General features: G+C 32.8%; 2 protein-coding genes across 2 annotated transcripts in view; both read right to left on the bottom strand.

The window, feature by feature from the left end:
- LOC139490679 (glucose dehydrogenase [FAD, quinone]-like) overlaps positions 1-24,662 on the bottom strand; it is a 542,951-nt gene that overhangs the window by 46,334 nt on the left and 471,955 nt on the right. The window lies entirely within an intron of this gene.
- Positions 1,682-2,107, bottom strand: LOC139492648 (uncharacterized). Its single transcript, XM_071280800.1, has one exon. It carries the CDS (start codon positions 2,105-2,107, stop codon positions 1,682-1,684), a length of 426 nt encoding a protein of 141 aa, XP_071136901.1.

The following is a 24,662-nucleotide window of genomic DNA, read 5'->3' as shown; positions in this document are numbered from 1 at the left end:
CGGCACAGAAATAACAATTCCATCACTCCAATTTTCAGGGTAAAAACCATTATCGAACAGAAAGTTAAAAAGCGTCAGTAGAATAGGCACAAAAAGTTCGGAATCGGACATAAACATTTCTCCTATGATTTTATCGAATCCTGGACTTTTACCCATTCGAAGGTTTTTAAGTGCGTCTTTAATTTCGAAATCTGTGATAGCGCAGTCAAGTTCTTCAATAGAAAGATTATTCACATATGGATCGTTAATTAATTTTCTAATATCTGACGATATTTCTTTTTGGTCACCACCCAAGACGGCTTTAAAGTGCTTGTACATACTGTCCGCATCAACTTTACACGATGATTTGGTTTTTCGTCTAATTTTTGACCAAAATGCTTTTGGTTCCGTTTTTGCCAGTTTGCACAATTCAATACCTTTCGATTTTTTTATATTGAAATTTTGCAGAACGTTTAGTCTTGTTATATTTTGTTCGTGTCTGTATATATAATTGTTTGTTTGCTTCATTTCCATTACGTAACAAGGTATTACGAACTGAATTAAACTGAGCTTTCTCAAATTTACATCTCTGGTTGAACCACTCATTATGTTTTACTGTCTGATTAAATTCCTTTTCATTGGTCAATCTTGAACTACCGAAAACCTCAAACGCACAATTATAAATAATATCCGTTAATGACTTTACCGCCGAGTTTGCATCACCAACTTGTTGTAAATTTTCAACAATCTAAGTCATAACGTTCTTGTGCAAGTTCAACTTAGTTTTATATTCTTCCACTTTATCTTTTTTTCCCATTTTATAAAGCTGGATACTTTTGGCAAATTTTCTTCTGTAACAGTTTTGATACCAACTTCAAACACAAGGGGTGAGTGGTCTGAAAATTCATTAATATTAAGAATGCCAAAGTTTGAAATTTTATCATAATCATTTGGTGAAGCTAACATATAGTCAATTAAACTGCGACCATTAGGTGAACAAAATGTAAATTTTCCATCTCGATCATTTCCAAGTCTTCCATTGCAAATTGTTAGACCGGTGTTATAGCACAGTTGTATAAGCAATTTACCAAATCGGTTATCAATAGTATCCAACGAACAACGAGTTGGGATATTGGGAACTTCATCATGCCACATAACATCAATGTACCTATCTAGATTATCAGAAGGTAAAATATCATTAATTAAACCAGTGCGACTATTAAAATCGCCGCATACGAACACACTACCTTTGTTACAATATTCTAAAAAAATACTCTCAATACAATTAAAAAAGTCACAATCATTTATTGAATAAAATGACGATCTTTCATGTGGAATATAAACAAAACATATATACATGTCATCTTGCATATGAAAAAAATCTTTTTTTTAGTTTCACTAAAACAATACCATTTGTTAATATTTTTTCTACAATAATACCGTTATAAATATAAGGTTTACAGTAAACTGAAATACCAGCTTCCCTTCTAACTCCAATATTCTTTTTTCTAGAAAAGCTTGTTAAAATTTCGAAATTTGAGATATCAAGCCTTTCGCTATCACTCAACCAAGTTTCACATAAAACAATTAAATCATATTCATTGATCATATTTAGGAAGTCATTATCATCAAAACATGAATATAAACCATGAACGTTCCAACTGAGACATCTAATGTTATTAAATTGCCCTCTAGTGTGCTGCTATTTTTTGTATTCTTTGCCACCAACATGTATCTTGTCTCTCACAAAATAAGCTTTATGTTCTTCATCGCGCAGTTTTTTAAGTTCAGGTAGTAGAGTTTTCCTTCGTTTTTGTATTTCACCTGGCAATTGTTCTAAAATTCCAAAATTGGTTTCTTTTAGGTTTTTACCATTTTTTCTCACTTCCTCACGCTGTTTAAAACTACCAAATTTGATCAGAATTGGACGGATCCTCTCACTTTTGTTACCCATTCTATTGGCTTTCAGTATCTGGATGAATTCACGCATATTTGGCATTTTTAAGTTTTTTTCACAGAATATCAAGGATTCTTCTAGACAATCTTCATCATCTTTTTCAGGAATGTTATAAAAAACTAAGTTCTCAATATTTGATTTTATTTGTGTATCTAAGAGATCTTCTCTCATTTTTTCATTCAAGTTTTTCATTTTTTCAAATGATTGTTCAATTTCTTTTTCTGTGCTGTCATTTTTTTTCAACGCTCGAGACATCTGCTTGTTGGGTATTTATAGTTTTTTCTATGTTGATGACACTTGATTTTAGTTCGTTACATTTGGTTTTTTGGTCTTCATATTGGTCACTAACATATTGTGTTGAGATTTCAACAGCTGCAAGTCTTTCACTAAGTGATTTTGTTTCTTGCTCTACTTGTATAACTTTCATATTATTAGAGCTCACCAATATACCAATTTGATCAAGTTTATCTAACCTTGTTTCGATATGACGCATATTTGTTATTAATTCATCAACCCACACTGGTCTCTGTGACATCATGGATGGAGAAGAATTTGGTCGAGGATGCACCATTTTTGGAGTAGAACAAAAGGGGGATTGAACCATTTGTTGATGTGGTGTTTGTTGAAACGGCTGAAACGATTGCATTTGTTGTGCATATTGTAATGATGGGTTCACAATTGATAAATAATTGGAGTCTGGATTGTATTGCAATATTATTTGATGCGATAGACCACTTGCACTTGTATTTGAATTTTTTACATTTGTCATTGTTTAAGGTGCACTAGACTCGTTCGGCACAGGACCGATAGCTTCTTTATTTATGATTTCAGACTTCTTTTGTTGTTTTTTTGACGGCTTTTTAAGTTCAGTTTCACTAGACACATTTCCGTTACTTGCATTTGCTTTCCTTTTACTGCTCTTGCTATTCATAGTGTTACATAGTAATGTTTTTTCATCACAACAAATTGTTTACAACTTATCGGCTTGCCGCTTACATCCTTTTTTTCACTTGAGAAATGAAGGTGGAGTAAAGCCTGAATGTCAGTTTTAGTCTTATATATGTTTGTCAGTTTTACTCTTACTTATGCTTACATATATTATTGATTCAGTTGTGATGGTAAATAGAATCTCACAAGTCTAAGATAAAAAAATATAGTTTTGAATGTTTCTTCATCAGTTAACTAAAATTAGGTGGATATGATCTTGTTTCCAACAGAGGGGCACTCACCCTATATCAATTTGTGCATGAAGTGATAGATACTGAGTGATTTTACCACAAATTTGTGAAAGTTTTAACCGGTATTTATACTTAAAATACAATAATAAAATTCATGTTTTTCACTTCAGGACTTCTGATCCAACCATGTATACGTAGTATGGCATGTTATTGAGATATGGTTTTGGTCGATGGATGTTTATGAAGGACCTGTATATACGTAGTACAAAGTATATCACTGGATTAAGCTCTTTTTCCAAGTGTATTATGAAAGTGCTTTGCTTTGAGCTCAGTTCATTGTTATACAATTCATTCATTTGGAAATAAAGATTTGACAGACAACTGTCATGTACAAGGAATTATCAAAGTTGTATCCATTTTATGTACAATGTAAGTAACAGGGAGATAATAGCATTTTATTTAGATTTGAATCAAACATTTTTGTCCATTAGCCAAATTTATAAAACAAAAACACAAATTTACCAAACTCTACAAAATGTAGCTACTAGCAATATGATGCCTGATTGTTATGTTACACTTTATTTTATACATGCACATCTATACTGCCTACATGACACCTTAGTCCTGAATTTAAATGGTCATCCAGTATGTTAAAAAAAAATATTATCAGGCCTATTTGAATTCTAAGACTATATTTCATTTTACATGTTCAACATAATTGTCATTTTATCATTCATTTGTTTATTTCTTAATTTTTGTGAATTAACAGCAATTATTAATTACTACAATACACTTTCATACCACAACAAAACTCCTTACTGTATTGGTATTACCCATATTTGTATCCATATCACAAAATGAATTGAAAAGAGAATATTTTTGCAATACCTTTTTCATATTGAATACTATAACTTTTTAGATCTTTAGACATATTAAGTAGATGTTCATATCCAATTAAAAAAAATATCAGATGACTTCTGTAGCAGTTATATTTTTTATGAGTCTCTGAAGCATGCTCACAAAGGTTCTTTTGATGATATCATTTTCATACTGGCCAATTTTGTTTTTGGCTTTGACCAGCTTTAGAGGAAATATTTTCAAATAATTAATATAAAATAACACAGAAGTTTACTCTCTAGCTCATCTAGCCCTATGCATCATGTCAGGCATTGTCATTACTAATAAAATTGAGAATGGAAATGGGGAATGTGCCAAAGAAACAACAACCCGACCATAGAAAAAAAAACAACAGCAGAAGGTCACCAACAGGTCTTCAATGTAGCGAGAAATTCCCGCACCCGGAGGCGTCCTTCAACTGGCCCCTAAACAAATATATACTAGTTTATAATGTCTTCTAAACTGAGTAAATTAATTCCTAAAACAATTAAATGTCTTCTAATCTGAGAAACATTTTCGACATTAAAACGAAATCTTTTACTTATGATCATGATGATCCTCCTCAAAGACTTTTGTAATATAAATAGAACCTTACAAATAGTAAGCAAATACATGTTCTCAGATACCATCTCCCATAATAAAAAAAAATCACATCATGAAAAAATTAACCTGTTATGGTTCCTCTCCTAGCTTCAAAATGTATCCAAAATCAAAGATGTGGAACATATTCTATCATAATCATTTGGTAATTAATGCAATTAGTGTCTCTTCCATGCCGGTTTTGAATATAAAAAAATAAATATTCAATAAACAACTTTCCTAATGCTCAGGTTGGTTGTCATATTGTGCAACACTTGATAATATAGAACCCAATGGGAAAAACATAGAACTTCTTTTGTCATACAAAACACTGTCAAACATCAAAACATACTATCCACACTGATCTGTGTCCACACTTGTTAATGTATAAAAAAAAAATAAAAAATTATTTAACCATTAAAAATCTAACAATGGGCATATGATTGGAAATTTATTTATGAGAAATAAGACTGGAAATGTGGTCGTTTTCTGATTATTCCCTCAGCACACAGCATTAAGGAGAAATAAAAGAGACTGTTCAGTCTGAAGGTACCTGGTCTTGTAGAGGGACATGTCTTATAGTAAATTTTCTCCTTGTGGTGAACTAGCATGTTGAAAAAAGTAGCTCAGTGCATTATTGGTCTAGTTCTGTACAAAATAGGTTAATTACATTGTATTTATATCTTAGTATCATGTCCTCCTCCTGCACCCAACTTGCCACTGGATCACATAACATCCATCCAACTATCCATCTTTCTAAAAAGTAATATACCGAATTCCAATGTTCAATTCTTGTTCAATATGTTCTGACTTGACTCAAGCAAGATACAAATACATGTAATATGGTATTGTCAAATAGAAATATTATTAAGATCTTACTAAAAACATAAACCTTATAAAATAACCACACACGATGCAATTCTGACAATAAATATGACATAAAGCCAGAATATTAAAAAAAAAAAGCTAAAGTAACTCTCGAAGAGCTTGAACTAAAGCAAAACCAAATCAGGACAAAAAAAAAAATCAGAGAAATAAAAAAAAACGTAACGAAAACATCAACATGTCACGATATAGAAAATGAATGGAAATGGGGTAAGTGTCCAAAGAGAACAATTTACTCACTCCAAATATACAAAACAACCTAAGACCTTTTAAATAGGCATCACTGTATGCATTCAAATGTAAACCTTAAAAAAGATGCACATTTACGTACTCAAAGAGAGGACATCTTTTTTATGAACACAGTGATCTATTAATAAATGCACTGACAAGAGGAGGTACATGTTTATATGTCTAACAGTAATGAAAAATTCCCTACAGATACAGTACTGAATTAATTAGTGTTATAATGAAACAGTACTGGCGAAATCAGCACTGAAACAGTACTGTCAAAATCAGTACTGAAACAGTACTGACAAAATCAGAACGGAAACAGTACTGTTAAAATCAGTACTGAAACAGTACTGTCAAAATCAATACTTAACCAGTACTGTCAAAATCAGTACTGAAACAGTAGTCAAAATCAGTACTGAAACAGTACTGTCAAAATCAGTACTGAATAAACAAAAAGTATAACATTACAAGTTTTCTGTCTTGTCGAACAATACTGATATATACGAGGGTAGAAATGTACCAAACAAACGTGAGTAAATTCTTGGTAGTGTAGATATCAAACAATGTCAACTCGCCCCACTTGTCAATCGGCCCACACTATATCGCCACTTTATAAAAAGATCGCTCCACTCTTGTTTTCCGACTCGTCCCACTTTTGAAAAAGTGTAAAATCAAATTGAACAATCAGTCTGACAACTCACTTATAAACGAAAAAGGTTTAAACCTTTGCCAACTCGCCCCACTTATAAAAAGATCTTGCTTCTTTTAAGTATGTTTAATTACTGATAGTTCGTATCCAGTCGTCCTGGTATAGTGGTATGTGTCGTGGCTTGATATGCTAAAGGTCTTAAGTTCGAATCCCAGCATATACATTGGATTTTTTCTACGTGAATTTTGATAGATAGTCTTTTCCGTATAATTAATTATAAGTTTTATAGTGGATTTGACATTCCCGCCAAAATGCTACAAAACAAAGGAAAGCATGAATAACAAAGAAACTCAAACTGTGGTGATCTGGTAGGGGCGATCCAGCTCAGATCACCCCTGTTAGAACAAAGGAGCTGGGATGTGAGTACTGTAGACTATAGTTAATAAAACAATAACCAGCAAGGTTGTTATCAGAGTGAGAAACGTTGAGTTTCTTTTGTATATTTATGTACTGCAGAAAATATTACAAAATTGTCATATTTATCTAAGTTATCATTACCAAACAAAAAAATCAATTGTAACAGGAATATCTAAGTTCAGTAAGAATAACATTTCTTTGCGATGCAAAGTTATTACAATATAATAAATAGTGTTCAACAATTTCACTAGTGTTACCACATGCACAATATGCATCATGTACTAAATTGGCCTTGTAAAATTCTGCGCTAAGTGCACTGCACTTGTTGCGTAGCCTTGCATATAATATAAATAGCAGTCTATCTTCATAAAAATAGTACCTAGGAGGTTTTACATTATGAAAATACAGTTGTTGCAATTTTAACTTGAAAGAAGGAATTTGACGAATATGCAAATCTAATTCATTCCACGATGTAATAGAAGATGGAAAAAAGACTGTTGATAAACGGATAGACGGTTCAATGGTATATTAATGTTTAATATGTCTATTTCGCAGATTATAATTATTAGTATCTGATACATACGGAGGAACCAATGCTTGTAAAAAATCCGGTGTTTGGTTATTTACAATTTTATTAAACTTGGTCAGTTTTTTAAATTCCCTTCTGACACTTAATTTCTCCCACCCCGTTTATCAACATGTTTATTTCATTTATGACCTATTGAATAATAAACATGGTTTTGAAATCTGATTTCTGACAGCAAGTAACATTCAATTGCTTATAATATCAGACCCCACCGCTTTATCAACATCAAGTGTGGAAATCATATCGTGCACGTCTTGTTCAACTCCAATTGATGACAGGAAATCAGCACAACGATCGTTAAAGACTGATAAATCCTTATCTGGATTCTCCAAATTAGCTATAGAACAGAAATATTTATTCAAAATTTCAGGCTTTTCAGAGCTCTCATATGCCAAATTATAATTTTGATTCGGATCCTTCAAAGGTGGTACGTCATGAACAGGCCTGTCACTTTTAAAAAGCATATCAATAATCTTCCAATACTGTTTCGGATTTGCTTGTTTGATTTCATCTAAATTTTCATTTAAACTGGCGGAAAAGTGTTTTTTAGCCTGCCTTTTCATGTTATTGGCTTTGTTTCGCTGTTGTTTAAACTTAAGTTCAGCGAAAGATGATTTCAAACGTAGAAATAATTTACGTAATCTGTCGCGCTAGCGCATTTCACGACGCAAGTTAGAATTATACGGAAGCTCATAGGGGACCTTAAAAAAAAATTATTTCGTTATCTCAATATATATATCGTTATTTCGATATAATTAAATCGTTATTTCGATATATTTCAGCGTGTCCAGGGGTCCATTCAATGGAAACAATGATTCCTTCAGATTTTAGTGCCAATATACCGATTTTAATATCATGAATAGTTTTGCCGTAATTATCTGATTTCCAATTCAAAGTTAAAATTCCAATTGCCGATTGGCTGTCTGAGAAAATTTTGATGGATTCAGTGTTTTTTCTGTTGTTTGGAATTATAAGAAAATCTATTACCAGCTTGATAGCTACTAATTCCCCTAATAAAATAGATCCTCTATTGGAAACTGGCTGTGTTAACTCCACATGTTCTGTGCTGTTTGATATTGAAATAGCTGCCCCAGCCCCGCATGGACCTGGGTTTCCTTTACAGGAGCCATCAGTGAAAGCTAATGTTGTATTCTTTTTAAGTTGATGTATTCTTTCCAAAATGATAGTCTTTCCCTGAAATGCTTGTTTTTAATATTAAAATACTTTTTATTCGACAATGGGTAGTGATATTGTTGCACACAGAATATCAATAGGACTGTTTTATTGCAAACTTAGCTCTAGTTGTGTAAAAACAGTTATTAAACATACTGTTAGTTTTAATGATGTACTTTTTGAAATATGTGTAAATTTGGAAAAATGTAAGTTGTGGATACTAAGTAAATACAAATCATATTCTGATATTGTATCATTTTATATGTTGTTATATAGCTTATTGTTAATATGTGGCGATATAAAAAGTAATCCTGGTCCAGGAGGCACACCAGACCCGCCCGAAAAAACTGTCAATTTTCCACGATAATATTAGAAGCCTAAGAAACAAACTGAATTATATCACTGACATAATTGAAGATTTCAATATAGTATTTTTTACCGAATCACATTTAGATGTTAACGTTACTGATTATTATGATTAAACACATTTTTTCTAGAGGTTATTGATGTGTAAACCGGGTCTCTTTTTCACAAACTTAACATAAAAGTCCGAAAACATAAAAGTCCTTCGGACTTTTATTCAGTTTGTGAGTTAATCGCCCCGGTTTACACATCAATAACCTCTAGAAAAAATGTGTTTAATCCTATAATCAGTAACGTTAACATCTAAATGTGATTCGGTAAAAAATACTATATTGAAATCTTCAATTATGTCAGTGATATAATTCAGTTTGTTTCTTAGGCTTCTAATATTATCGTGGAAAATTGACAATGTTTTTTTCGGGCGGGTCTGGTGTGCCTCCTGGACCAGGATTACTTTTTATGTCGCCACATATTAACAATAAGCTATATAACAACATATAAAATGATACAATATCAGAATATGATTTGTATTTACTTAGTATCCACAACTTACATTTTTCCAAATTTACACATATTTCAAAAAGTACATCATTAAAACTAACAGTATGTTTAATAACTGTTTTACACAACTAGAGCTAAGTTTGCAATAAAACAGTCCTATTGATATTCTGTGTGCAACAATATCACTACCCATTGTCGAATAAAAAGTATTTTAATATTAAAAACAAGCATTTCAGGGAAAGACTATCATTTTGGAAAGAATACATCAACTTAAAAAGAATACAACATTAGCTTTCACTGATGGCTCCTGCAAAGGAAACCCAGGTCCATGCGGGGCTGGGGCAGCTATTTCAATATCAAACAGCACAGAACATGTGGAGTTAACACAGCCAGTTTCCAATAGAGGATCTATTTTATTAGGGGAATTAGTAGCTATCAAGCTGGTAATAGATTTTCTTATAATTCCAAACAACAGAAAAAACACTGAATCCATCAAAATTTTCTCAGACAGCCAATCAGCAATTGGAATTTTAACTTTAAATTGGAAATCAGATAATTACGGCAAAACTATTCATGATATTAAAATCGGTATATTGGCACTAAAATCTTAAGGAATCATTGTTTCCATTGAATGGACCCCTGGACACGCTGACATACAAGATAATGAACTAGCAGACCAACTAGCTAAAAAAGGCAGAAAAAATACAAAGTATTCCAATATTTACCAAACAAGATATACAAAAAGGAGCAAAAGACAGTGTTATGTTAAAATGGCAAAACAGATGGGACACGAGTGAAAAAGGAAGGAGATATTATGCCTTTCAACAAAATGTTAAGAATACACTTCCAAAAGACAAACCGTCAACTGAAATATATAGAATAACTACTAGTTTAAGAACAGGATATTGCAATTTAAACTCATATAAATCAATGATATGCCCAGCACTCATCGACAAATGCAGCTGTGGACAAATAGAAACAGTTGACCATTATCTTCTGGATTGTGAAAATTATGAGGAGGCTAGAGAAAAACTCCGCTCTGCACTCTATTTCATAACATCAAAACTAACACTTGAATCAGAAGTACTATTAGCAACAACAGAAAATGATAATTACAAACATCACATAGAAGATATTCAACATTTGTTAGGGTTTTTTATTAAAGATACTGGAAGGTTCACAAAATAGATACAATGTAGTTAAGGTTTTATAAGGGTTAATTATTATTTTTTTGTTTTTTTGTTTTTTTTTTTAATTAATTATTTATTTATTTAGTTTCTCTGCAGTGCCACATCATAAATACAAATTTACTAATGAGTTTAATACAATAGAGACATAAAATTACCAGAGTGATCGAAATTACAGATAGAGATTATAGTGTCAAGTTGACACTTCTAAAGACTAAAGACTTCTAATTCTAAAAAAAACTAAACACACTACTCAGAACTATGTCTAATTCACTTTGACTACTGATATGCAAACCTAAAAACAAACAGAAACATATATCATAAAATAGTGATTGAAAGACTCATAACACTTTGAAAGGATAATTCACACGTGTTACACGGGGAGCATGTTTGTTTACAAATAATAATGTCACGTGATCGCGCAGACCTCACATGTTGCATCGCCCTTACAATCCACTAATACCACGGCCGACACTCGGCTAACCGAGAGATTGGTCGGTTAATCTATATTGAGTATGCGGCTATATCGGCAGTGGGTCTGTTAATCGGGTTGGCTATACGTCTGTTAAGAGTAAAACGCACAATTTAATGTTAAACTCGATCAAATATACAGATTTTTGGCATATTATAAGAATTAAATCAAAAAAAGAAAAGTGTCTGACAAAATGATATCTATCAAAGAACATTTTCCACCTTTAAAAACATTTCATAGTCTGCGCAGTTTTCAGTAAAAGTAAAAGGCGTCGCGCAAGTATGTAGTATTTATGATTACACGCATAGCAATTTTTTAATAAAAGGCGAAACAAACAATTTTAGATATCATTTAAAAGACACAAAATACCACTTTGGTTCTTAAATATAAATTGACATTAGTAAATATTTCATAATTGTAATATAACGTGAGTAATACCACGTTTTAGTGAAAATTATGTGAATAAAGTCTGTTAATGGGTTGGACAATTGAAATTGTGTCAGTTAAGAGTTATTTAGCCACGAAAATAGTTGTGCTACCTTTATATTTTCCCATTGAAAATGTTAAAAATGAGATGTTCTTGAGTAAAAAAAAATATTGTAAGGGTTCCGCGGAACCCAGTGTCTCGCCTACTTTTGCTGTAAATCGCAGGCTAAAAAAAAATGAGGAAAAAATTCAATAAAAATATTCCTCTTGATACTATCTTATGATTGTAAGAAGCTTCTGTCCAAGTTTAGTAAAAATTTAGGATAGTGAATGAATCTAATAAATGTTTTGAAAACTTTAACTGCAGACTGTAGTAATGTTAACTGGAAGAAAATCTAAGTCCATTTAAAAGTAAAATACAGAATAAATGGAGTTTTTTTACAATATTTACTTCTGGATACTATCTTATGATCATAAATAAGCTTCTGTCCAAGTTTGGTACAAATCCAGGATAGTTTAAGAAAGTTATTAAATTTTTAAAAACTTTAACCACACGGAGTGAATGTAATGTTTCCCCGCAGAAAAACTAAGTCCATTCAAAAGTAAAATACGGAAAAAAATGGATTTACTTAATTACAAAATTTACTTCTCGATACTATCTTATGATCATAAACAAACTTCTGTCCATGTTTGGTACAAACTAAGGATAGTTTAAGAAAGTTATTAAAACTTTTAAAACTTTAACCACAGAGTGAATGTAATGTTTCCCCGCAGAACAAACTAAGTCCATGATTTATAAGTAAAATACGGAAAAAATGGAATTTTATTTTTACAAAATTTACTTCTGGATACTATCTTAATATGATCTTAAACAAGCTTCTGTCCAAGGTTGTTAGAAATCCAGTATAGTTCAAGAAAGTTATTAAAATTTCAAAAACTTTAACCACAGAGACGACGACGGAATGTAGGATCGCTTAGTCTCGCTTTTTCGACTAAAGTCGAAGGCTCGACAAAAAATAATAATACGATGCAACACTATCCTTCCAGTAAAAGCATTTTTATTTTGACTTTCTTTGCATTTTACTCAAGAGTGTGTCACTTCAATATAGCGTGATCTGGGTTGGTCGCTGGAATATCATATGCATGAATTTATTATTAACGATTTCAATCAGCCTTAATTTTTGTGTCTGCTCAAAGTAGCATGTTCTCAAATCCGATTGAACGTGTCTTTCTAATACAACACAGGGTACATATATAACGTGTTGTCGTTTTCATATGCACATGACATTTGTCACTGGACGTTTAGGTGGTACCCAACACTACAGGGAGATAACTCTGTAAAGTCAGTGATACGTTTTAATTACGTTGTGTTGTAAAGGGAATAATAAGCTTCTCGAAGATCAAAATTGGTGTTTGTCAAACTGCTATATAACCAGTTAATTTTTCTGAAAAAACGGTTGGTTCAAATTTTTTGAAATTTTTATATTTCTGTTAAAGGTTCAAATTAAATACTTTGTCAAAATTTTATCCAAATTAAACGAACCACATTGATTTTAGTGAAAGTGTTCGGTACCACCTTAATCCTAATTCCTCAGCATCATCCAATTGTGTTTTTTTTCTTGTATTACTTAATCATCTGTTGTTTACAAATCATTCTAAAGAAGTAAATGGAAAGGAGCGAATGCAGCTACAAATGGTTGTATTAAAATTTAATTCATTTTATTCCGTTTAGTTCCTTTTCTACATATGAGCAGAGGAGAACTGCAGGTGTCCACATGTAAGCGTCAAGCATTTGTCACCAATATGAGAACATCGCAATCCGTTACTGTTTCAACACCCAGGGGGGTTTCATGTCTTTATTCTTAAACAATTTGTTTTCTTCTCTTTTTTAGCAATGCATCACTCTCTACTGTCCTTATCTTTTATTTTGTATTCTGTATCTCCATCCAGATTCTCGTGTATACCATGAGGGTACGGATTGGGGGGTGTTGTTTATTTCTGTATTCTTTAAATGGTTATGTTACTTTTCTCTACATTTTATTTATCTTACCCATTATTCTTTCTCTATTCTTTATATTTAGGCATCCCAATATACTGATGTTTAGTTACATTATGACGTTAATCTCTGATTTATATACTGGTTACCAATGTAGATGACAAATTGGTGTCATTCATGACAATTAAACAGAATCCACATGATATCCGCGACCATTCTCGGATAAAATCAATTTTACTTTAATTTAACACTTTTTGAAACCATTTTTATCAAATTTTGATGGATTCAGTCGAGGATTATGCCAGGCAATGGGCTAAGCGCGAGAAGGAAGACGTAGACACTCTTTCCGAATGGATTAAGGCAGTGAGGTCGTTGATACAAATCAGAATTAAGAAACTGAATGGGTCCATCAATGCCCATGCTACGTCAATCTTTAAAGACCCAAATGTTGAAAAACACCTATCCGACCTCCATGACAAATATGTTGTTGTCCCTGCAGATAAAGCCCCAAATAACATCGTTTTTGTGTGTAAAAGTCACTACATCAACTGCTTGATAAACGAATTAGGTATTGACAATTCACTTGGTAACTCAACATATACCCTCACGACACTTACCAAAGAGGAAATCCTGGATAATCATAGGTCTGTTCTATGTTCCTTTGGAATTTCAACCAAAGATGAAGAACTGGATCTTCCATCACTGTATTGGATACCTAAACTACATAAGTGTCCTTACAAACAACGGTATATTGCTGGGTCTTCCAAGTGCTCCACGAAACCTCTTTCTAAATTATTAACATCTATTTTATCAGCAATCAAAGACGGGCTTCAAAGTTATTGTGAAACTGCCTATTCTAGAGGTGGCGTGAATCAGATGTGGATACTTAAAAATTCAAAAGATCTTTTAGAGTACATACAATCTAACTCTCTTTCATCTTGTAACAGTATTAAAACATTTGACTTTTCTACCCTGTACACAAGTATTCCACATTCCAAACTAAAAGACAAATTGAAAGAGTTGATATTACTTTGCTTCATAAAAAAGAATGGCCAACGTAGATACAAGTATCTTGTCTTAGGGAGGGATAAATCCTACTTTGTAAAGAATCACTCTGATTCAAACAAAAAATTCTCTGAAACTGATATTATCAAGATGCTTGATTTCTTGATTGACAACATATTTGTTACGTTCGGAGGACGTGTTTTTCAACAGACTGTCGGCATTCCAATGGGAACAAACTGTGCCCCTCTACTCGCCGACTTGTTTCTTTATTATTATGAGGCTGACTTCATGCAGGAACTTCTTAGGAAGAAAGATAAGAAGTTAGCAATATCCTTTAACTCTACTTTCCGCTATATAGATGATGTTCTTTCACTAAACAATTCAAAATTTGGTGACTATGTGGAACGCATCTATCCAATCGAACTAGAGATAAAGGATACTACAGATACAGTTAAGTCGGCTTCATATCTTGACTTACATCTAGAAATTGACAATGAGGGTCGGTTGAAAACAAAACTTTACGACAAAAGAGATGATTTCAGCTTTCCAATTGTGAACTTTCCATTTCTAAGTAGCAACATTCCAGCAGCACCTGCATACGGGGTATATATCTCCCAATTGATACGATATTCCCGTGCTTGCATTTCCTATCATGATTTTCTTGATAGAGGTTTGCTGCTCACAAGGAAGCTATTAAACCAAGAGTTCCAAATGGTGAAGTTGAAATCATCCCTTCGTAAATTTTACGGACGCCATCACGAGTTGGTTGACCGTTATGGAATAACCGTTTCACAAATGATATCGGATATGTTCCTTACGTCGTAACTACAATCCCCTTCCCTTTCATGAATATGACCTACCGAATTAGACTATTTACCGGATTTGTAATCACTTAAGCAACACGACGGGTGCCACATGTGGAGCAGGATCTGCTTACCCTTCCGGAGCACCTGAGATCACCCCTAGTTTCTGGTGGGGTTCGTGTTGTTTATTCTTTAGTTTTCTATGTTGTGTCGTGTGTACTATTGTTTTTCTGTTTGTCTTTTTTATTTTTAGCCATGGCGTTGTCAGTTTGTTTTAGATTTATGAGTTTGACTGTCCCTTTGGTATCTTTCGTCCCTCTTTTATCAATTTTCAATATCCATTGCCTACATTGTTATTGTTCATGTGTTTTGTTCCGTATATTTTATATTTCATTGCTCATGTTTTGTTTCCGTATATATTTTATGTTCCATTGCTCAAGTGTTGTTTCCGTATATTTTAGCCGGTCGTCTTGAGCCTACCAAATGAACACACCATAAAGTAATAAAATTATACTTTTATTGTCATTCATAACTCTTAACAGACTAATTAACAGACCGGGTTTTATACATCCGACCCATTAACAGACCAGGTTTTTAATAAAGATTGATTTATGTCACCAAAATACAGATTTTCGTGTAGATTTTTCACAAAATGATATCAATTTGGTTAACACTCATAATGCCTGTCTTTTTTCGATGTTCAAAATAGTGCATGCAAGTAAATTCAACCCAAGTGTCATTTTGTGTACATTTTGTGTGTGTAAAATGTGTATAAATTTACTGATGAGTAATTTGCCTTTTCATTTTATAGATCGTACATAGAAGCTAGAAAAATAATAATTACACCACTGGATTCAGTACATTGAATAGTTTTGTCAGACATAAATATTTTTTATGATAAACATATATTTAAAAGGTTATACAATGAAACATTCTGAGTTTTCAATGATTTTCTCGATAACACCTGATTAACAGACTTTAGCCAACCCGATTAACAGACCCACTGCCGATATAGCCGCATACTCAATATAGATTAACCGACCAATCTCTCGGTTAGCCGAGTGTCGGCCGTGAATACATAACCCATTATCATGCAAACATGCAACGTGAATGTGATTGGTTGTCAAATTATACAGAAATAATGCATGTACAGTTTATGAAGAAATTAGTTCATCAAATATGCGATTTTGACTTATGACACGAATAGGTCGGGTTGACATTTCTGTCATCGGGGATAATATTGAGATAAATTGGATAAAACTGACCGTCAAAAAGGTCTAGAGAAGCACATCAGTAGAACCTTAACATTAATTAGTAAAACTTACCAAAATTTCTCTAATTAATAAACTATATAACTGAAATTTCACAAAGATAAAGGTAAATAATTTTGATGATGGTGATGATGCTGGTTAAATTGGCGCGAAATAATATTCTTACTCCTATTGCTTTACGTAAAAAAAAAAATGTATAGAATTGAATTTGACTAAAGTTGAGCATAAAAAACGTGAATATGCAAAAGCCTGGTAATATATTAATGATAAAGTGTGTATAAATTTCCGTAAACGAATTTACCCCTATACTTCACTAAGAATTACATTTGAGCGCAAGAATCTTTATTTGTGAATCGGTTTATATAACCCCGGTTGAACTCAGGGTCGAAGTTCAACATGTTTATATTAACGGAATTTTTTGCGTTGCTTTTAAATCATTGATCACGGGCCATCTATTTTTATTACGGGTTTCCACATCTTTAAATCGGAATTATAGAAAAAATGGAATGTTGTTAGCAGAATCAAAACAAAAATGATGAACACTGCAACATTTTCAGTAAAACATAAATAGGATGGAGGATCTGTGTATTCACATTATTTGTAAAACTCTCCTTATTCCTGTGAAGCGTGTGCTTTACATCGAGGCTTTCTATGCTTATCATCGACGCCACAGTACATCAACCAATCAGACAACGTTTATTTGGGGCATTCGACCTATTTTAACTCAGATTTTGGAATTTTTTAATCGAAATTATAGAAAAATGGAATGTTGTTAGTACATATAAAATAGAAAAAGATGAATACTATTAGTTAAAGCAAGTTTGGATGGGGTTCTGTGTATTTACATTGTTTGTACAACTCTCCTTACTGATGCCATATTTTGGAATTTCCGTGACCTAAATGGTTCGCGAAAATTAATATTTTTATATATACATTTTTAGTATAGCAAATAGGACCGTTTCAAGCCATTTAAAGAATACAAACAATAGTACTTCGAATGATTAAAATTGAGTTTTCAACGGCATTGCATGCTGTAACATTTATGTACAAATTGAGGTATAACAACGTAAAAGTTGAACACATTGAAAAAAGGGAGAGGATGGTGGTTGCGAAATTGGACGAGAGCAGTTTGTAACAATCTGATAAATATCATTTCTATTGAAGAGATAAACAAAAGTCATATATGTATTATTGATGATCAGGTGTAAAAAACAAAAACAAAAATTATTGTATTTTCAATAAAATGAATAAGAGGCGGAGATTACTTAGGTTTGATATTAACACGGGTGTCATTCGGTTTATCGAGAGAAATGATCGTGAAAGAATATCTAACGGCGGTCAAGCATTGAGAGACGATCGTGAAAGTTCTGGTAACGGATCGTGAAAGACATTTAATGTAAATTCTAGTTCAGAATCTTTGAAAAAATCTCTTAATTTTCAAAACGCGGAAAAAATCCGAACAAAAAAATATGTCTGTCAAAATGGTTTAACTTCCTCAATATAACTGTGAAAGAAGATAAAGAAAATATGAAGTACTTTTTGAAAAAAACACAAAAGGCTCAATGCGTGTCTATGAAATTAATTACAAATAACACGCTTTTTGTACCCATAATGGTCATATTTCAGAATATTATGATATATTTGAAATTTGTTCTTGGTGTATCTGATAGTACAGTAAAATTAAAGTATGTTCTTCCCTTAAAAGCGTTAATTTGTTAATGAAAACCTTGAATTTGTTGAATTTCCATCAAACTTGATCGTGAAAGATCAGGCAACGTATTATTTTGATCGTAAAAGAAAATGCGTGACCAGACTTAATACTAGTAATCAGAAATCAGTATTTCTTTTACCATATGATAAACCTGCAACTGGTTGATGCCTGTAACTATTTTGATAAGGATGAACATTAAAGCTATTTTTTTTTTTCTATCCGACACTTTATCTCGAAAGTTAAAAATAAACAATAACTAAAAACGTGTCTCAATAAGTGTGAAAGATTCAGCTCTGTGCATCGGTCTAGTGCAATTCAGGCAGACCGACACTATTTAGCCAATAATAAGGATATGCAACGTTTAAACCAAAATGTTATCCATCAAACAAAAAATTAAAGCAAAAACGGCATCTTTCATGTGTAATCGATGAAGGTAAATCCAGAAAAGCGCTTCGGACGCAATAAATTATTAAACGTGTTGTTTTATATTTTTACATCACTGGGTCGATACCTCTGCTGGTTGACTATCAGTACCCGAGGGTATCATCAGCTCAGTAGTCAGTGCTTCGGTACTAACATGATTAAACAAACTTTACTAAAATTGTCCGTTTATAAATTTTGAAATTATTATGAAACTAAGGTTTCAACTCCCTCAGGCAAAGTTGGCTTTAGATGAATTTGGCTATTTATTTTAGGTATTTTTAACATATAGCTCTTCAACAATTTTCGGTACTTATACATCTTCGGATTTCAAATGTTTGGCTTTGAGCGTTCCTGATGAAGGTAAATTCAGAAAAGCGCTTCGGACGCAATAAATTATTAAACGTGTTGTTTTATATTTTTACATCACTGGGTCGATACCTCTGCTGGTGGACTATTAGTCCCCGAGGGTATCATCAGCTCAGTAGTCAGTGCTTCGGTACTGACATGATTAAACAAACTTTACTAACATTGTCCGTTTATAAATTTTGAAATTATTATGAAACTAAGGTTTCAACTCCCTCAGGCAAAGTTGGCTTTAGATGAATATGGCTATTTATTTTAGATATTTTTAACATATAGCTCTTCAACGATTTTCGGTACTTATACATCTTCGGATTTCAAATGTTTGGCTTTGAGCGTTCCTGATGAAGGTAAATCCAGAAAAGCGCTTCGGACGCAATAAATTATTAAACGTGTTGTTTTATATTTTTACATCACTGGGTCGATACCTCTGCTGGTGGACTATCAGTCCCCGAGGGTATCATCAGCTCAGTAGTCAGTGCTTCGGTACTGACATGATTAAACAAACTTTACTAAAATTGTCCGTTTATAAATTTTGAAATTATTATGAAACTAAGGTTTCAACTCCCTCAGGCAAAGTTGGCTTTAGATGAATTTGGCTATTTATTTTAGGTATTTTTAACATATAGCTCTTCAACGATTTTCGGTACTTATACATCTTCGGATTTCAAATGTTTGGCTTTGAGCGTTCCTGATAAAGGTAAATCCAGAAAAGCGCTTCGGACGCAATAAATTATTAAACGTGTTGTTTTATATTTTGAGATTAAACGATAACCAACATTTTGTGCAACAGTACTTTCATAAGTTCTTTATATACAACGCAGATGTGGATTGCTTTAACTATATACTACAGACTGTAGAATACCAGATCGCAAATGCTGTAATGTCTGCTTTACTTATGATAGTATATTTGTTTAACGTCTATAATATCAAGGGTTTTACAAGACGTGTCAAAAGAACACACAGGAATTTGTATAAAAGTTTTTAAACTGAGAACTCTACTCATACATTTACTACAGTATTTACACAGTCAACAGTGTATGTACACAGAACCACGTGCTATGTCATATAATAACAATGACCACAGTGTGGGAACGGAACTGTACGGTTTTCTAATAAATTGGTCATTCGGGAGACTGTCAAGCGGGGCTCCGACATTTGCAAAATAACAAGTTGCTTGATGGAAACTTTGATGAACTCTTATGCTACTATAAAACGTTTCTGTTTCAAGTTTTGATAGCTAAAACATTCTTTATGTAATTATGAACCAAAAAAATAATCAGAAAGATATATGCATCCAAACGTTTTCCTTAGAATGGTGGAGCTCCGTGTAAAACGATCAAAATTGTCACACAACACCGATCAAAAATGTCAAATAAAGATCGAAAAATCAATGTTTGCTACCTTGTACCTTTTCTGATATATAGTCTTACCTGTCTGAAAGTTTCAAAGCCATTGTCCCAGTTGAAATCCAAATATATTTATTTTCTCCATGTTGGATATTTTTATTGACTGTACAATCGCTTGCAAGTTTACTGTAATATCACTCGGAGCCTTCCTGTACAATCACTTGGAGCTTTCCTGTAGAATTGCTTGGCCAAATTTATTAAATACATTGCACATGCATTGCATATGCATTGCATTGGTTGTTTCTTGCTGTCCTATTATATTCATCTATGGTATTTAAAGTGAAAATAAGCACAAAACCTGTCATTTTGACAATTAAGATTTATCAAGGAACCCTTTTAAGGTGACTATATCAGAGACAAAAACAAAATGTGTACTATAGATATAAAAAGAGATTGCCAAAGAGACAAAACAAAAGACCAAAATGATACAGAAATTACCAACTATAGGTCACCGTACTGTCGTCAACAATGAACAAAGCCCATACCGCATAGTCAGCTATAAAATGCCCCGAAATAACAATGTAAAACGAGTAAACTAACGGCCTATTTATGAACGAAAAATGAACGAAAAACAAATATGTAACACATAAACAAACAACCACTGAATACGTATACAAGACAAAAAGAAAAGGACAGTACAAAATATGTTAAGAATATAATCTAAAATAAAAATGAAAATAATCCTCGTACAAAATAAATATTTATTTTTACCAAAAGGTGACTAGATGCTCTACATTGTAGAAGGGTAATTAGCATATTTTGAATTTTACTTAATATATTATTTACCAGCAATTTAAAAAAAGATGATAAATACATATTTGAACAATACAACAAAGAATTTTTCATCAAAGGATCGGGATATTGTAACTTGATAAAGGAATTCGAATGTGGTATGGTGGTAGCTAACCCCTGATCCAAGAAAAGAAACGAATATGTAAATAAGCATGATATTAAAATAAGAAGATGTGGTATAATTTCAAATGAGATGTCTGTTTATTACAAGCTATAGCTACTGGTAGAAAAAGCTCCAGTAAATCAAATTTTATCTTGGATGGGAGCTAGAGGACTTGTTATCTGAAAGACAGAGAAAACACAAAATCCTTCAACATGATTTTTTTTATATCAATGTCATGATTCAGGAACTTTTCAATATTCCCAACTATATATAGCATCCGACAAACGAACGAAACAGTTTTTTTTTTTTTTTTTTAGTGAGAACAACATTTTATCAAACCACATTTATATTTTCAATATAAAAATAAGGAGATGTGATATGTTTTTCAAATTTCAAAAAATAAATGGATTTAAGCAATTATAGTCGGCTATAAAAGGTCCCGACATGAAAATAAGAATCAATACCTTTCGCATTTAACTGACGGTATAATTCATAATAAAACAATTTAAGAAAAACATATATGACAGACATGAACCAACGACAACCACTGAACTACGGGCTCTTGACTTGGAACAGGTGCATAAAGAAATTGGCAGGGTTAAAAAAATATTTGTGCGCTCATTTCTACCCAAAACTAGCACAGCACAAGACCAAACAAAAAAAAATCTGTTGAATGATCGGATCATTATTTAATACTATCATTGACGATATCAGACCAGGTGCGGATCCCGCCTTTCCAAACCACGGAACACCATGAAGCGTCCACAAAATAAAAACAAAATTCGAAAAAAAATGGGGTTTCAACCACCTAACTCTCCCCGCATACCGGATACGCAAATGCAGGCTGCATCCATTCAAATAAAAGCTTCAATCATCAGTAACACTTTTGAGTGTGTGATTTAGGTTTTAAAAAATTTGATAACAATACCAAATAACTAACTGTAAGTTATTAAATCGTAACAGAAAAAGGAGAGAAAAATCATGGCAGACATATATTGTATTGGATTGCAGTAGTTTTAATAAACATTTATATGACAAAAGTATCATGAAAAACATAAACTGATCATGAATGTGGCAGAAGAGATAGTAGTAAGCATTATCTACTTAGAGTTATAATTAGTCATATGCCACTAGAAACTATTACAGGAAAATGCAATGAGTGTGTAGGTAAAGGTAATACCTTTGACCAGCTTGCTTGTTAGCTGGATCGTGAAGTCATTACAAGGTAAAGTAGGTTACCCTCTTTCTTAGTAGTCTAGTTGTCCAAACGATGAAAAGAAAAGCTCCAAGCGATTGTACAGGAAGGTTCCGAGTGATACTACAATAAACTTGCAAGCGATTGTACAGTCAATAAAAATATCCGACATGGAGAAAATAATTATATTTGGATTTCTACTGGGACAATAGCTTTGAAATTTTCAGACAGGTAAGACTATATATCAGAAAAGGTACATGTGAAAATTCAGGTAGCAAACATTGATGTTTCGATGTTTATTTGACATTTTTGATCGCTGTTGTGTGACAATTTTGATTGTTTTCCACGGAGCTCCACCATTCTAAGGAAAACGTTTGGATGCATATATCTTTCTTATTATTTTATTGGTTAATATTTACATATAGAATGTTTAAGCTATCAAAACTTGAAACAGAAACGTAATATAGTAGCATAAGAGTTCATCAAAGTTTCCATCAAGCAACTTGTTATTTTGCAAATGTCAGAGCCCCGCTTGACAGTCTCCCGAATGACCAAATTATTAGAAAACCGTATAGTTGCGTTCCCACACTGTGATGACACAACACGGGATAATACAGTTCAAAAACGCAAGAAAAAATAATAATAGACACGTTCGTATGAATTTACTGAATACAACCCAATATTATACAGAATTTGTTAGTACAAGAATATGAAACTTGGTGCAAACGGAATATCTAATCCTCATCTTGGCTATCACCCTCAAGGACTTCCCCACCGAGTTTATATATGTCTTGTCTGAATTCTATCTTTTTCGGGCTGGATACATCAGTTTTCTTAACAAGTATTGTGCCGTCATGTGTCTAGAATGAATGTATCTTTTCTTTGGTACGCAGAGTATTTAGTGTGTTTATCAGATCATATCTGTGTTTCGTTAGGTTCTCAGCTATAAAAATCTTGTCGGGGTCGTTTTTAAGTTGCTTTTTATTATTGAAGACCATGTTACGCTGACGATAAGAAAGGAATCTTACAATGATGGAGATATTTCCGTCTTTCATTTCACCAATGGGATGGGATCGACCTATGTTGAAAATATTCAATTTGACTTTGAGCTTTTTGTTGCAATGCGTAAAACAAGATCATCTGTATCAATTGGTGATATGACTGCACCGGTACCGTTATCATCGGTTGGTACAGGAACATTATTGAACCTTACACTTGTTCTCCTGGAATATTGCTCTTGTTCCTCTACTCTAGATTCTACCTTAACTTACTTGGATTTTAAGGATTTTATTTCGTCGCTTTGGTTTTTTTCAGTTCTGCCTCTTGCAGTATCAGAGCATCTTTGTTTTAGGTAATCGTGTCAATATATGGTTGGATTCTGTCATCAACAATTTCTATTATTTTGGGCTTCACTTGATCCATTATTCTTCTGCTATCATAGGAATTATTGTATTGATGAATGCTTGGTTGTTTAATGTAGCACAAACCACTTCTGATTGTTTAAAGACTTTCATTTTCTATGGATTTTGTAAGAATGTGTTCAGCAAGTGGAATACGATTATCATCATGACTTGGGGATGTTTCCAAGTCTTTTAGCTTGGTTTGTTTTTCGACCTGTTGCGAAGATGGAGAAGATAAGTCAGGACTACTAGCTGGTTGATCACGTTTAGCTATAGACTTAGGTGGTGTGTTGATAAATTTATCTAACTTTGATTGTTTATCTTTGTTTACTAGGTCGGCCATGTTGCTCATTACTGAAGATTTTGTCTAACATTGTGCTTTTGAGTGATTTTGACAGTGGTCAAGCAGTGGTCAATCAAGTGTCATAATTTAGGACGATGGATAAAATGGACAACAACAAGGTAAATACTATTCAAACAGACCTTACTCATACAAACAGTTGTAATGCCAATACACAATTACCCGGTACACCTACAACAATAAAACGTCCAAATCCCGAATCTGATATGTCTGATACGTCTGAGAATAAACAACTTAAATCTGTGGACAGTGGAAATGGTTTGAACATGCAAATACCAAAGATGGGTGAATCCAAGTTGTTTCTATTCTCCGCTATCCAAAACCTGGCCACTAATATTACTCTAAGTTTTAAT

This window comes from Mytilus edulis, chromosome 10, assembly GCF_963676685.1.
Source record: "Mytilus edulis chromosome 10, xbMytEdul2.2, whole genome shotgun sequence".
NCBI classification, from domain to species: Eukaryota; Metazoa; Mollusca; class Bivalvia; order Mytilida; family Mytilidae; genus Mytilus; species Mytilus edulis.
This window is presented reverse-complemented; position numbering and strand designations above follow the sequence as displayed.